The sequence below is a fragment of the Pleurodeles waltl genome, chromosome 6 (assembly GCF_031143425.1).
Source record: "Pleurodeles waltl isolate 20211129_DDA chromosome 6, aPleWal1.hap1.20221129, whole genome shotgun sequence".
Lineage (NCBI taxonomy): Eukaryota > Metazoa > Chordata > Amphibia > Caudata > Salamandridae > Pleurodeles > Pleurodeles waltl.
This window is the reverse complement of record NC_090445.1, coordinates 1196936352-1196953526: the sequence shown is the minus strand read 5'-3', so window position 1 is coordinate 1196953526 and position 17175 is coordinate 1196936352. Positions and strand designations below refer to the sequence as shown.

The window sequence follows — 17175 nt, the reverse complement described above, 5'->3', positions numbered from 1 at the left end:
AGGTTTGTGTGGTGCACCTCCAACCCAGTCAAATATTCTGACTTCAAGTACTTCATTTATAAGGTTCCCATTCCATCTGGCATTCACCCTAAGCCAGTGTGTGGCTATATATTTTAGATCTATTCAATCTTCACTTTTACCCAGAGCCAAAGTAAGCACATCCTCAAGAATAATAGTATAAGATGTGCAAGCTAGAGGACATTGAGAGGAATTGCCGGCTTCTTGTCACTCGTACTATGTGCATTGGCTACCACGGGCAATGGATGCCGGTCTACATTTGGAGCACTTAAAGCCACTGACCTTGCTGATGGCATATTATTTGGGGGGAGAAGAGCTGAGAGAATTCATGCTGAGTTTGGGTATGTTTAAAACAGTTTGTTCTATTGTCTGCAAAGATCTCGTCTGGTGATAAAGAAGAACAGCATGGTCTTTCCCTTTTCTTTTTGAGGGAGCTGAGTTTGGGGTAGATGCCTCACCCTCAGTATCCTCGATGCCTTCAGACAAGGGAGAAGCAACAACACAAAGATTTACCCCAAGTTGATTGGCTTTCACTGCCGCTTGGGCAAAAGAGTACTAAATCTGGGGGTCCCTCTAGGTTTGGTCTTTTCTGAGCAGTGACTTGCGGGATAAGTCCTGGGTCACCCTTTGGGCTGCATCAATTCTAGTAGTTGTCGCACCCATTAATAAAGACAAATAATTAGTAGAGGGAGAAGACTCCGAGTGGTAAAGAAGATGGCATCCTTTGGATGCAGTAACTTTTCTTTTCCCCATGATGTACAACAGAATACAAAATGTATGGAGTAAACTTGCTTACCTGTGATATGGTGATTGAAGGACCAACTTTGGAAAACCAAGAGGGGTAGCCCTACACAACCTCATCTGGGCTCCGATGCGCACAGATGGGCTTGCTCTCGGCCTGGTCTTCAACCGGGCACATCGGTATGTGGTGTGTGCTTGTAGTGCTTTTAGTCTCCTCCTCCTCATCTTCAGGGTGGCAAGGGTTGTGGGACTTGTAGTCCCTGTTGAAAGATGTTACTGTTTCCTCATTATATCACCCACAATAAAGGAATATGTTATACGTTTGGAAGTGAGGCATAAGAGGAGTGGAGCCTTCTTGGCACTGCTGCCCGTAGACAGATTTTCTTACTGCCTATTAAACATCTGGTCCTAACTACTACTTGCTCTACCAGGGCCAGCCATGGCCAGTAATAAACCCAATGTAATCAGCATTTTCGTACTTTCCCACCAATGAAAATAATGATACTTTTTGTGAACCCCTTTAGAGCTTTGGCAAGAATGACATTACAGGAAATTAAAAATCTCAGCATCCACCAATCTACTTTTCAAGATGATATGTCTTAGTGGCAAATTGACTGGTGAGAAAGATTATTTGAATTTGATATTTATTTGGCCATTATCTATCAAATTATTTTTTGCGTTTGCAAAGTAATTTCCATGCTCTTCTTCATTGTATGTGAATTTTGGTTCTCAAAGTTTCAGCAACATAGCAGCACAACATATATACTTTTAGAAAGTCGGGAACATATTTGAAGAAACCTCATACAGTTAGTCTTTATAGGAAAAATCCACTGGAGATCGTTGGATAGTTTTGCTAGATCGAACTTCTTCTTTAAGAGCGGTTTGACATAAGAGAATTTGGAGATCGAGAGTCAGGGGTCTAATTCTAGACACCTGTTTATGGTTCTTGCTGGTGAGATGGAAATCACTAACAGCACAATGTCAATGAAGGTTTGGCAGGAGTCAGAGAGTGAATGGAAGGTCTAGGGTTTGAGATCTGGCAATGGGCATAGGCTTGTTATGAGTAGACTGGCAGTGGGGCATCTTGCTCCTGAGGTGTTCCAGGAGTTTTGTTTCTGAAATGATGTGGTGTATGATGGAGCTTGAAATTTAGTAGTGTCCCTCGTGTCACAGAAGTCCTCAGAATGTGACAAAAATCTGATACTTCATTCAGACCACTAATAGTTTGAATGTAGAAAGTTGCACTGACACGCTTAAGAACGTGCCTTGTTATAATTCAGAGTTCGACTTAGTTGGTATTTGAATTTAAATGAATGTTATTAGAACAAAAGTGTTTTTAAAATGTAATTTAGACTCTATATTAACAGGATATATTAAAACGATATTGAATTTCTAATGACTAATTAAAAATGCGCGCAAAAATGAGAGAAATGCAGGTCCCTTATATTTAGTGAAATGTGTTGAAGTTTGAGCATTAAAATAAATAGTATTACTTACATTATTGAAGAATTATTCATGTTCATTTCACAAGTTTGCATGTTATATGTGTTTTATTAAAGTGTACTAATTGAATGCTATTTTTATGATTTCTTGCCTTAGCATAAGTGAGGCCTGCAGACTTTGGGCCTCATTTTGAGTTGGCGGATGGAAAAGCCTGTCTTCCAAACTCCCGACAGGGTGGCCGCTGCCTATGTGGCAATTGCACTGCTATAGTCGTTACAAGTTTCCCGCTAGATCAACAGGTGGAAACCTGAGTTTAAACCGCCAACCTTGCCTCCGGCTCGTAATCGAGTTACTAGCAATGCTGTAGCCAGCAGTATGCACCAACACCAGCTCGTAATCGAGTTAGTAGCAATGCTGTAGCCAGCAGTATGCACCAGCACCCTTGCAAACAGTTAATATTGCGACGGTGCTGGGCAGGGGGCCTCTGCACTACCCATGCCAAGTCCCTAGGCAGGGCCCCCCCCTGCGACTGTTGTCCACCAGCCTTTTCATAGCGGTGTTTCCACCATGAAAAGGCTGGTGGAGAACGAAGCCCTAATCCGCAGGGCAGCCCCTGGCGGATTAGGATCTCTGCCAGCGCCACATTGCCACGGTCCAAAATCTTACATGAACTTTCTTGTAGGTTACGTCCCCATGAGAAGACTAGTTTTTTGGTAATAGCTCAATTATTTAAGCAAAGGGAGAATGCATCATATTGTCCTTTACGGAAGAACAGTGTGTAAATATGGACTGACATAGCGTACAATTGTTTCAAACTTGCAAGGAGCCTCACAGATGGAACATATCCCCATGACAGACCTGGGAAGGAACTGAACTGTTTCAATTTGGAGTAATATAATCAGTTTCCATTGGATGGCACCCCTTAAATGAACTGATATCTTTGACGAATAAGAATGCTTTGGGAATTCTTAAATATTGATGGACAATTAAATTTTGAGCAGTCCCTGACAAATCCTTGCAGTCCCCAGATGCTATCCAGATGCTATCCTGATGCTTGAAGACGTCTTGCTGATCTCCAGAAGCTTTGCTTAATGTTGTATCCCTAGGAGAGGTATCTCCCTCTCTACTTTATCCTTTGAGATGCCTTTTTAGACTTAGTAATCCTTCTATTTTCCTTTCATAAGGCTATTGGCCGAGCTTCTGATATGCTGACGCTATCCTTTTTTATCTATATTTTGCCTATTTTATTTCAGTTAGCAACCTGCAGTCCAAGATTAGCTGCTTCCAAATTATTTTTGCCCTTTTTGTATTTTGCCCCATGTGTTCTGCCCCAGTTATGCATTTCCCCGATTTGGTTAGTTGTAGGGTTTTCTGCTGCCCAGCCTAAATTTGTAACTTTGTTAACTGCATTTACTGATGATTGCTAATCCTGAGCAATACTGTATTTCTGATATTCCTTTTAATATTGTGTATTGTTCTTCTCGAATGTTTAGTTTTGCAAATGTTAGTTCAACTAAACTTCTTTTGTTGCCTTGGGCAACCGCCGATGATAATGTATGTTTATAACCTTGTGCTAAGAATAATTTATGTGACTTTGATGTTGAGCTTGTAATAAATATTTTAACCTTATTTCTGATTGGAGTTTACCTTGAATGGCCAAATGGGTCATACAGTCTGAATTTTTTGAATGGTAATTGTAAATTTGTTTGATGGTTCTACCACATTTTACTGCTGGGTCAAAAAGGCCTGCTGAACCTCTGTGAGCATTTTTTACCACAAAGGCTGAAAATGTTGCAGTAGATCAGGTAGCAGACTAATGGTTTCCTGCCACACAAGAGGAGAGACACATTTTGAATAGTGTAGAGTTGGAACTGATCCATGCTATTGTCCAATTCAGATACTGCCCACCCTGCATTTCGTCCCATGCTTTGTTCCGAAGATTGATGAAGTTCCAGCATCATGCCTACAAGTGAAAGACCTGTGAGTATAAATAGAGTTTTGCACTTGCAATGCTTTGGCTTTGAAAATTGCAGTGAAGTGTGATGTTGTGAAGTCTTTGGCCAATGTTGTCGTACTCAAAGTGATTGTGTCCCTTTTTGTTAAAAAATGTCCCCGGTTGTTGTTGTTGACGGGTTCGTAGTGGCCTAAGATCCCGGGATAACGCACAAGAGTAGAAGACACTTGGTTAATTTATTGTTTGCAGTAAGGTATTTGTCATGAGATGTCATTACCAATAGTTTTCCTTGAGTGAATGTGAGTTATTGGTTGGTATTTAGTGAATCCTGAGTGCACAGTGGCGGGTCTGAATCAACCAGAGTGAGAATTGCTGGTAAAGATTCACTCGTTGTGTGATTGTGAAAGGTACAGTTGGAGATGTGTACGCTTGTACAGCTTTGAAGTGCTAGAGTTCCTACCTGTAGTACACATACAGGTTGTTGGTTTTTGCTAGCAACAGTTTGCATTAGAAGTGTGTAAGTGTTGCATTAGAAAATAAAGGGAAAGAAATGAGTGTGATGCCATTTTGTGCCCCACTGGTATAGGTCAGTTGGATTGAAGTCACGCTGGTATTGATGGACAATGCCACATTGCTATAGGTTAAGAACCGTGGGAGCAAATGATTGTGGGATTGAAGTTACTTCCTAATTCGATCGAAAGTTATTGTGATCAATTGAATTTGAGCAAAAATGAAAATTTTCAAGGCATTTGCTATGTTATCTTATATTATAGCATTTATAGAGCTCATGGCTGCCCATGGGTTTCCCAGCGCTAGGTGAGTGCAAGTGACCGTAGGGAAGTGACCAAGACCATAGATATTACTGGGGCAATAGCAAGCTTTAAGCTTTATCCTAAAGACAGTTTCCTCCTTCAAATGACTTAACTGATGTAGCATAGTGTTCCAAAGTTTGGGGACCAAGTAGGAAAAATATCTGCCACCCCACCTTGCCCTTCTGATTTTTGGGATTCTTGGTAGAAATTTGTGGGATGATCTTAGGGATCTAGAAGGGACGTACGAAGCAAGAAGTTTTCTGATCTTAGCTGGTCCCTTGTTATGAATGGATTTTTGTGCAAGGCAAAGCGCTTTAAAGTTGATTCCTGCATTGACAGGCAAACATTGGAGATTCCTCAAGGCCTCTTTCACTGATTCACCACTAGGTATTTTGAGAAGTAGTCTAGCTGTTGTGTTCTGGATTACCTGTAATTTCTTTATAACCGATTTTGGGGAGCCTAAGAACAGCAAGCTCCTGTAATCCAATCAAGAGACCACAAGAAATTAAATCACCATTCTTCTTGAGTTTTCTGGGATGAGATCCAGTATCTTCCAGAATGTTCTGAGTAGACCAAAGCAAGTTGTGCAAGTTTTTTCACTTGGGTCTCCATTCCTAGGGTTTGATCTAGCCACGTACCCAGACTCTTTATGGAGATTGGTAGTGGGGGGAGGACCCATACAGCTGGACCAGTTAATTGCAGGCCGGAGGGAAAGATTATTTCCCATGATCATTAACTTTGTCTTCTCACCCAGACAGGGCACTAGGAGATGGCTTCCCGAATTGGAAATGTTTTCAAGGGAAACAATTAACTGAGTATCATCCGCATATGAGACTAGGGATAGCCCACAATCTTGTACGATGTTGGCTAGCGAACGCATGTAGGTATTAAACATGGTAGGACTCAGTGAGAAGCCCTGTGGAACCCCGCACTTGGAGGGCATGATATCTGAGAAACAAGTGTATTCCATTATTTGGAAGGTCTTATCTCCCACAAAAGAGGACAGCCATTCCAAGGATCGAATCCTCAGTTCTCTAAGTCTTTCTATCAGGATTGTACAATTTACAGTATCAAACGCTGCACTTAAGTCTAAAAAAAAAACAGATAGCCACAGTGCCTCCTTGATCAAGTAGGTTTTTGAGCTCCTCTGTCACTACTAGGAGTGTTGATTCCGTGCTGTGTTGTGCACAAAAAAACCATTTGAGTAGGGTGTAACAGGTGGTTCTCTTCTAGAAAGTGAGACAGTGTATGGTTCACCTGCTTTTCTAGCAGTTTCCCTATCCCTGGTAACAGGGAAATGGGTCGATAGTTACCTGTTATAGTGGGGTCAAGGTAAGCCTTCTTCAGCAGAAGTCTAACCACTGCATGTTTCCACTATTTGGGACTGACCCAGTCTTAAATGACAAATTAATCATAGTGACTATGGAATTAAATAGCACTTGTAGGCCCTTGGATAACATATTCAGTGGAGCTGGATCTACGGGCGATGCAGATTTAACTTTGCTCAACAGTGCTTGGGTAGTCTCATCATTTACCCCTGGAAAGTGTGATAAAACAACAGAGGGTGGGATGGAGGGGGAATACTCTTTCCGATCTATCAGCTGCACTGGCCACCATGATTCATAAATATCCATGACTTTCTTTAGAAAGAAGGCGGCTAATTCATTACACCGGGTTGGAGATGATGATGGAAGAATGTTGCCCTGTTCAGCAACCAGAAGTGATTTAACAATCCTAAACAGTGCCTTTGAAGACTTTGATGCCTGGTTGATCGTTTCCTAAAAGAACAAGGCTTGGGCTTTTTTAATTTCATCATGATAATAATAGCCTGTTTGTATTTGTTCTTTAACTTAGGATCGTAGTCTTTCCTCCATTTCCTTTCCAGTTTCTTCCTATGCTTCCTCAGTGAGGCAATCAATCAATCATTGAATTTATAAAGCGCGTTACGTACCCGTGAGGGTTTCAAGGCGCTGGGGTTGGGGTGGGGGGGAGAGCTGGTGTTACTGGTCGAAGAGCCAGGTCTTGAGGAGTCTTCTGAAGGTGAGTAGGTCTTGAGTCTGTCGCAGGTTGGTGGGGAGGGTGTTCCAGGTTTTGGCGGAGAGGTATGAGAAGGATCTGCCGCCGGAGGTCTTTCTTCGGATGCGGGGGACGATGGCGAGGGCGAGGTTAGTGGAGCGGAGCTGACGGGTGGGGGTGTAGAAGCTGAGTCTGTTGTTTAGGTAGGCTGGTCCGGTGTCGTGGAGCGCTTGAGGCAAGGTGGCTATTAAACGAAGGGCTCTTATAGTATTAAGCTTGTTCCTGTTCTTGTTATAGCAATACACTCATCTACTGATTGCACAATCCACTGTTCCCATTGACTGTAGGCTACGTCTACATTCTCATTTAACACTGGTCTTGACGCCATTGAAGCATTCATCCAGTCCAAGCAGGAGAGCTTGGACAAAGGATGGGCAGAGCATGAGACAGAGTTATGTGTGGATCTTGTAAAAGGTTTCTCTAGCTGAAATGGAATTAGCTAACGGTCTGACCATGGTAGGGGGACAGGCTCTTTTACTTGAAGCTTCAAATCATTTCTAAAATGGTGTCTAAATATGCCCTTTCTCTTGTGTAGGGGCACCTACTTTTTGAATAAGTTGGATGCCCTCCAGGCCAAATAGTAATCTCTTAGAGGCCGAATTGTCAGCCTCGTCTAAGTGTATATTAAAATCACCTAGAACGGTAATGTGACTTTTCCTCACTGCTAGACCAGCTAATATCTCAGGTAGAGCTTCTGTGAAAGTGGTAGTAGGGCCTGGGGGGGTCTATAGATTAATATTCCAGAGAATGTAAGCGTGGGGGAAAGCGAAATGTCAAACTGAAAATTTTTGCAGGCAGGGATTCATAACGAGGATATTAGACACCTCTATTCGTCTCTTAAAATAATGGCAAGCCTAACGCCTATTTTACCTATGCGGTTAAGCCTACAAATGTAGTAGCCCGGTGGAAGGGCCATCACAATATCAGGATCAGTATTTTCTTTAAGTCAGGTTTCAGTGTCGAAAAGGACGTCCAGTCGTTCTTCTTCTAACAGAGATCTGATTTCTATCTTATCTTTGGGGAGTGATCTACTGTTAATTACTCCCATCCTCCGATATTCCTTGATAATTCGTGGGGCTTTGGTGGTGGCGATGGGTTTAGCTTAAAAATACAGTTGGAACAACAATGACCCCATGTATTTAAACTATGCAGATCGATAGTTGGGTATAACAATTCCCTACACAGCGGTTCAAGTGCTAACAGTTTCTCGTCTGTATATCTTACATGACCGGGTGTAATTTGGACAGGGTTCCTGGCCCCTGGTCCCATTTGGGCGCGGGAGGGTGCAGACGGGCTAGCCATTGGTGCAGCTGCTGCGCATGGCCGATGTACAGCTGTTGCTCCGCCGTCATAAGAAGGAGCGGGTGGGCGACCACTATAGCACTAACCTCACTGCGACTCTATGGTCTTAATAGACAACAAAGACTCTCCATGATCCCTGCCCCCTTGGAACCCTCATTAAAAAATCTTTGTGTTCCCCAAGCACTCAGTTTTTAAAAAAATGCAATAATAAAAACTACAGGTAAAGCTATTAAAACAATTTAACAAGCGAAATCATTGTTTATTCCTGTTAGAGAGGGTACAGAAGCCCTACCCAAAGGCACTCCAGCTTATTAAGTGGCATCGTTAACAATCGTTCCTCTTACTGTGATGTGTCCAAAGGGAGAGAAGAGTATGCCCAAGGTGTGTGCAGATGAATATCTGTTTCATAAGAAGGGTTGGGAAAAGGTTTTAGCCTCTAGGTTCATCATGAGGAATCTTAGTTGAAAAGGTTCAGATGGTTGATCAGTTGTTCAGGTCTTCCAGGATGCAGTATTTTTGTAATTTATGGTGATGTCAGAAGTGGCATCTAGGAAGGTGTCTACATATTGTGGATCAGCAAAGATTTGTAGATCAAAAGAAATGAGCAGGAGAATGTGTCTGAGGGTAGGCTACAGACTTCGGATCCATAATAACTACGTAAAAATTAGTGCTAGTCCTCCATAAAACTACTTTTTCTACCTTACAGGGTTTATTCCACTTCAAGGTTCTGGCTTTTGGCTAGAATCAGACTCCTGCTACATTTATAATGCCTTCACCTCTGCCTATATAGACAACATTATTTTATTTAGTGCATCATGTAAAGATTGCTTAAACATTTTGAAATCATACTGTTAAAATTAGAAATTACAGGCTTCAATGGCAATCTGGTTAAATGTGTGTATACTTATCCGTCAAGTGCAATAACTAGCCTGTGCCCTGTAGAATGGATTAAGTAGACCTGAGATAAAGTAGAAGGCTTCAATACTATCAGACTCCCTACTACTATACTACTAGGAAGGAAATGCACTCTTTTTGTGATTCATAAGCTACTACAGCTATTCATTTTTATGAAAGAACAGCCTATTCATAGATTTATTAAACAAGGAGGTACCATCTAACAAAACAATAACAAGAACATGTTAGCCTGGAGGGGAGAAACTAGGACAGCTTGAAAGAAGGTGATGATCCCCTTTGACATTTCTTTTCAGTCAAGTGTGAGCAGGTACTTAATCAGGGTGGAAAGTATGGAAGAGGGGTGAGGAGAAATCAGGCAGGCAGAACAGCAGTTGATGTCTCCTTCCACTTTTTATAAGGAATATTAGAAATACAAGCCTTACGTATTTTGACTCCACCTGCAGGTGACTATGGCACTTATGTGGGAACATTGTTCTTACAGCTTAATCTGACTTCAAATGATGCACAAAGAAAAATACTTTCATGTGAGCTATGAGACAAGTGGTATGAGATAATGTTCATGATGATCTAATTCTGTGAAAGACATACCTTGAAAAATATCTTACACTGTGTTTCTTCTGACCAGAACAATTACAATATCACTATATTCCATCCCATCAGATTGCAGGCAGGGGCATAGGCACGATGTGCACACCTACCCTACCAACCTGTGCAATAAACTTTATCAGTGCTGCACAAATGCAGCACTGGTATAGTTTAAAATTATTGTCGTTTATCAGTTAAATATTGGCTCAATCTCCTTACCAGAGGCACATCCATGCAAGACTTCTGCTTCTGAATGGTGGTAAAGTTGCTTTTATCTTTTGTGATTCTTGGCAAAATATTTGATTATTCTATTTATATTTATGACTCACAACACTAATAATATGCAAATATGAAAGTACTGTCTACCAGCTGGAGGTGCAGCTATTTCTCAAGAAGGGTCAACGTAGCACTAGAGGAAGCTCAAGCACAGAAATTATGTTACTCAGGTAAAGATCAGAATTGCTCAATTTGATGCATTTAAACAGCGCGAATACGCGAACCACAAAAGGTTTAAAAATCGTGCATTATAAAGTAAGCAACATGCGGTAGCTGTCGTATTGCTGACTGGTTAAATTATTCCATGAACCTTTAAATACAAACGTTCTAGCCCGGCAATGATATTGCATGACTCAAGATTACTTTTCTCAATACTTCAGTGGATTAGAGACCAGGAGTCATTAGACATGATGCTCTCGCCTAAGAGTTTCTAGACGAGTGATTAATCTAACCCTTTACGTTTGGTTGCTTACGACTGACTGGTGTTGCAAGCACATGCCACGGTTGCTAGTGTGCATATGTATGTATTGGTATTATATATCACAAACCTAGCATTGGGCACTGTACATTACATGGTGTGTTAAGAAGTGATGTCAACATTGTGTACATTTAAATCCTGAAATTGTATCACATTTCACGCATTTACAATTGTATTGTGCATAGCTTTAGGCACGGAGAGATTAAGGATTGGTCCAGAATCGAAAGATTTTCAGTCAAGTAGCAGTTTGAAGGCAGGTACCCACGTTCCAAGGTCAGCAGCTTGCCCATCAGAACACATTATCCAGGCGGCAAAAGCTTTGAGCTTTTTACTGTCCAGGCATGAGGACAAGAAAACCTTGCTCTTACTCATTACAGATCGGACGTCTGCATACAATATGTCAATACTGCTGGGAAGGTAAGAAAAATGGGCAGGCATTTCCGCACGTTCACTGATGTCGATCCAGCTCTTTCTCACTAACCAAAGACAACAGTCATAATTGGATGTGTGATATTCTCCACAAGCCCACAACACTGCATCCCTCTTTATTGATCATCCTTATCTTGCCTTCAAGTCAAAGGTACCCCAGCGTGCAGTACACCTCCTTTAAAAGTATTGAATGAACTTCCAAATCTACGACAATGACATGCAAATCAAATTCCACATGAAAAATGGCTCACAGAACCCACCTAATAATATTTTGTGTTTAGCCCTCATGTTCACTGGTTGGAGGAGTGTCTACTATACCCGAATGGTGGCAAGACTCAGACCTTGGTGGCCGAAAACCCATTCCACTGCTTTTTCTGCCTTTGGAGTCCCCAGCAGACCTCAGAATGCCCCATTATCTCTGATCTTATGAGGAAACTGACAAACAGACTAGAAAAACTTCAGAATAAAGTAGCGAGAAGGTAACAACATGCGAAAGTGACCACATTAAAATGCTAAAGCACCTCACCTGAACTGAATTTAAAAAATGCAAAAAGAAGAAGTGATGGAAGGAAAGCTGAACACTGTCGAACATTCACCCCAGTACAGAGATCTGGGCCTAAATCCATTGTATTTTTGCTACCCATTCCAGTTTGGACCCAGCCATATGCAAATCAGTCTTGACCCTGCTCCCCATGGGAACAGTCCAGCCCGAATTGCCAAACCAGGCCCTCCCTGGACTGGAAACAAGCATCCTAGGACCGGTTATATTTCTCTGCTTTTGTCCAGCTTGAATTATTTAACTGGGCTGCTTTGGCCTATCCCTCTAATTTTACGACTCTGGTATTTGACTGTTTCTTGGGGATATATACCAAGCTTGGGAGGTATTTTAGTTTATGGGGAAGTCTTCTGAGGAGGGGAATGTTCTGGCGCACTGCCGCCGATTATGGCTGCCAGCAACCATAATATGTTTAAACTGGAGAACCAATTACTGACCTGCCAGGGATGCTTGATCTTCAGCAGAAAAGGCTTTTTTTTATCCATGAAGGTACAGTTTACAAACGCAGTAGAGCTGACTGCATTTGTTGCTTGAGATTTTTAAAGATTTGACCTTTCCGCCAACGTACAGCACTTTCAGAATAAAGGAGTCATAGCAATGATCTACGTAATCCATAAATCTAAAAGAATTTAACAGACAGCAAGTGAAGAAAAGGGCTTTTGGAGGAAACGCAATGCATTCGTGAGTTACATTATTATGTGCCTTACAGGCATCTGCACTGACCACTGTTCCCTGTTGTGTAGCAAGTTTACCAAGGGTCATAATACAAGCGAGGAGACTGGGCATCCCTCTCCTATGGATGAGAAGTAAAATTAGTTGGCAGCTATGACTGGCCTAATGCCACTGGGTACCGCTCTGCTAAAGCACCAGAGCTACTACAATTGCAGCACTAATGAAAGGTATGCGCCTGGACGTTCCTCTTATAAATCATAATCTCTTCTTTGCATGTTGCATGCGGCAAATTGGTAAAATGGGGCTGAATGCAAGGGTGGTTGTCACTAAGGGCCAGATGTATCAAATGATTTTGCACTCGCAAACGGCGAAATCGGCCGTTTGTGAGTGCAAAATCGTGGTCTGCAATGCATCAAAGGCATTCGCAGACCACAAAATGAAAATCGCAAAAATTGCGATTTTCTGCGTTGCGACCTGGATTTTGCGAATCGCAATTTGCGATTCGCAAAATCCAGCTCGCAAGGCAATTCTGCAAAAAATCGCAAATTGCGAATTTTCGCAGAATGGTATTTTGCACATGCAAAATACCATTGTCTGCAACCAGGTGGTAACCTGGTGCAAAATTTAAAAATGCAGTAAAACTGCATTTTTTAATTTAATATGTAAAGCACACATGTCCTTTTGGCATGTGTGTACTTTACATGGAAAAAAAAAAACTTTTGGGGTGCAGGAAAGGGGGCCTTAGGCCCCCAGTACCCTGGCCTTTTGCATTTCCCACATTGCGATTTCTGTTTCAGAAATCGCAATTTAGGAAATGCAAAAAATTCGCAGCTATGGGCCAACAGGCCCATAGCTGCGAATGGGGCCAGTATCGCAATTTGCGATTCGGTAATTGCATTTGCGATTTTTAAGAAATCCCAATTACCGAATCGCAAATGTGATACATGGCCCTTTGCGAGTCGGTAATTGCGATTTCTTAAAAATCGCAATTACCGAATCGCAATGGGCCAGATTCATACATCTGGCCCTAAATCCTTAGAAGTGAGAGAGACCATCTGATCACGTAGCAGTCACATTATGCGTGCTTAAGATTGTCATTTTCGTCATGGCTGGCAGTTTGAATATAGGATGAGCTACTTTGCTAGAAAGATTGTGGCTCCCTAGTGGCTAACACTTTAACGCAAATAGGGATGGCTTTAATAACAGATGTTTAAAACTAACCCAATGAATCATTAAAAAACGCAAAGAAAACCAAACTACTGCAAGAAGCACAAGCTCATGATCTGATAAAACAAATGTTCCCTGGATCTGTAACTGAGACTGTCAGAAGCACTTTATAAAATAATTGATAACCTGGAGTCACTAAATGAGTTTTCATAATCTGCAAACAGAATGCTCTTTTACTGCTGGCCTACAAATATCACCCCTTTCGGTGTCTGATCATTGAAACGCTTATTACCAAAACAAACAATCCACCAAATAGACAAGTAAAAAAAATTACTGAACCAAATCTCACAAAAAGGAAACAAAACTCCCTCTTCGAACATTGCAAATAGCTGGGCAACTTCTTAAAAAACAATATACAAAAAATCAAAGACAACATCCAGAACAATAGTGAGGAATCCACCTTTAATGCCGCCATCTCACCCATGCAACAAGTTTTTCTATCTGTTTTTGAATTACTGCTCCTACCAGGAATCCTCTTCACATAAAAAAAACGAAAAATATAATCTGCTGTTGGAACCATGTCCTTCGTTCTTCCTAAAAAGATTATATGGACAACAATGACACCCATGAGGTTCTGAAAAAATGCCTCAAACAGTTAAATGCCATTAGAGCCCTAAGCCATTGTGAGGGACGCTTCCTAATAAAACAAACGTCTGGCACAAGTAGTCAGACAACCATCACATCTCCTTCCTTCAAAGGTTTAGGGACACAGACACATTCCTCTGCAGATGTCATTAGAAATTGAGACCACCTACCCTGATCCTTTTTGATGATAGTCTGCATCCCAACACTCATTTAGATTGCCTGAAGAAATCTGAACATGACAGAGGCAAAACATTCAGTGTATCTACATTTTATACATAGACTATAGTCAGAAGATTAATTCTGGGGGCTAGCAACTCCACGAACATTGAGTCCAGAATATTTTACACACTCCACTCTTCAGTGTCTGCTCCAGATGATAATCAGATCTACATTTGACAGGGACTGACTCTCACGACTGGAACATGGTTTTAAAGTGTCTTCTACATATCTTCCTATGGATGGGGGAAAGTATCAACTTGAACAGTACATTAAGACTAAGATGATAATAGCTGGAAGCTACACTCAAGGAAACCTACCTTTTAAATGGCGTTGAGACTTACAGATGCCCTGAATCCAGGTCCCAGCTAATAGACTTTCAGTTCAGCAATAGCTGCCAACTTTCCCAGGTCGATGTGAGATTATCTGTGCCAGTCCAGGATTTTTTGTTTTAATTCTTAGACTTGTAATCCAGGTTGTATACTGTAATAAAAAAAACTACAAGTCCCAGTATTCAAAGAAAAAAACTGGACTGCAGCAGTGCATCACCCAAAGGTGTGGGAAGCTTAGCAGGCCTTTTCATTCCTGATTTGCCCTTCCCTCACCAGACATTAACTGACATGCAAAATCCCAACTTTAAACTCACCATGTTTTCGAGGGCCACCCTCCAGCCATATATAAAATAAAGTGGAACCTACCACGGGTTTTATAATTCCAGATTAGTCTACTACAACATTGTGTAGGTGATAGCACCAAAATAGGGGTTCACTCAGTTTAGAGGAACCAGAATCAGGCAGCTTCAGGTTACCAGGCTATGTTTAAACCTGAAGAAATTAGACCACATTAACCCAGCCCGAGATACACTGGCTTATAGTGGACCAAACGTTTACTTTTAAAACGGTCTGTACAATACACTTAGTTATCCGGGGGCAATGGACGGAATACTTACAAACGATCACCCACAATATATCCCAAAATGAAACCTTGGATTGGTCAAGCTCAGAAACCGATTCAAAAGAAACAAACCCTGAGGTAAAAACAATCACAATGCAGGAGAGACTCCTACGGAATGGACTGGGCCACCACTCCAGATTCAAGCCTAGTCTCCACTCTTTCAAAAAGGACATACAGTTTTCCCTTCAAAAAGGATATAAAGGTGTCCCACCCAGGGAAGGGATGAGCCCAGTCCTCAGCTAACTTAACTACAACATTCTGATACCAGAAGGATTAATAAAAGAGTCTCTAACCACAGTGGACTATGAGTGTTTCCCTACCAGAACCACATTATAATCATTTTTACACATATACAGGGGTCGTCCTGTTGTCCAGAGGGAAAGCAAAGTAATAGACATCATAGAAGAAATATTCACATAGTTATACTGAAAAGAAATAACAACATTGATTTAACTTACTTAAGTGACTGTGCTTTAAAGTCAAACTTGGCTCTTGCAGGTCGCATCTACTCATGAAAAACAACACCAAATGAAAAAGATGAAAAAGAAAATTAGAAATGTTATTAAATATATCTACAAACATAATACAACTAGCTATTTCTTGTTATCTCAAATTCAGTTGCAAAAATAAATACATTAAAGGTGTTATTTTACCCTAAGATGAGCAAAATGTCAGATAGGAAATCATCTATAATCCTTTTAATTGATTCCAATAAGAGCTGCTTTAACTCGGAGAAGATGTGTTGAGCTTTTGCTTTAAAGGCTCACTGTGTTTGGGTGTGAGGATGTCTGAGATAACCATTTTACATGTACTGAACATCTGCTGCATTCAAGTAAACTTGTAGACGGTGTTAAAATAAAAGAAAGATAGGGGATTTGTAGCATAATTCTATTAACAATTGTTTATTGGATTGAAACTGCAACCCAGCAAAGTTTATATATTTTTCGGGGGGAGGGAGATTTGCAGGTCCTCTAGCTTTATTTGGGTTCCAGCTGCCCCCACTTCTAGGTATATCAATGAGGTGTGACCAGTCGTTAATGTTGGCACTGGCAGATTTGCAACAGTGAGGTATTATTCAGAGGCACACTATAACCATTTTGCATTAGAGACATCACCTTCATCTGAATTCTATTGGAATGCAGCGGAAAGATGACAAGCACACATGATCTGTCAAGGTGTCAGTTGCCTGTGGCACACTATTACCATAATAGCTAATTTAGCCAAAAATGCTCTGAAACTGACAAGCATCTTGTTTCACTCTTTATGAACCAGAAGCCTGTCTGCACATCAACCTATGTGACCAAGCTTTCAAAACAAAATATAGAATAGTCCTACTCATTTTGGCAAACTTACATAATTCATTATGATTAAACACCTTTCTTTCTGCAGTTTTGCAGAATTACTGCCTAATGACTTTCTAGACTCTCCTCCGAGCAACAGTGGAGCGTATTTGGATCAGCCCTTGACTGAAGGGGCAAGAAGTTGGGAGGCCTATTGCTAAATTTAACTTAGCGAGCACAATGGATTATCAGCATGGCGGAGATAGAAGGCTCCCTTCTTTCCATGGTGGGGGCTTTGAAACTACAACATATTATATTTTTATTAGTAGTGGCATGTTGCCCTAAGTCTCAGAGGGAGGATTAGGAGAGAGAACAGTAAGTGATCATAAATGTTCTGACTTTGGCTTTATCCGCTCCTTTGTTGAGAATTAAAGCCCCCAGAAGGGCCCGCCCGCTTGTCATGGATAAAGGTCTGGGACTGTCTTGGTCCATGCAGAATCCTAGTGAGAGTTTAGTCAAGCTACTCAGACAGAATAAGAAAGTGCTTCCTAATTGTTTGACAGATATGGTCAAGAGTTCTGACTTGAAGAATTACTTCAAGGTCCTATGTGGCTGTATTAGATGGTCTCTCCCAGAACCAGTATAACGGAGTCTGG

The 17175-nt window shown here is 41.3% G+C and overlaps 1 protein-coding gene across 32 annotated transcripts in view; it reads right to left on the bottom strand.

The window, feature by feature from the left end:
- Positions 1–17175, bottom strand: part of SORBS1 (sorbin and SH3 domain containing 1) — a 794498-nt gene that overhangs the window by 96105 nt on the left and 681218 nt on the right. For all 32 annotated transcript variants that reach the window (XM_069240476.1, XM_069240479.1, XM_069240480.1 and 29 more), the window contains one exon: positions 15698–15744. In XM_069240476.1, the coding sequence (XP_069096577.1) occupies positions 15698–15744 (47 nt within the window). The remainder of the gene's footprint in view (positions 1–15697; positions 15745–17175) is intronic.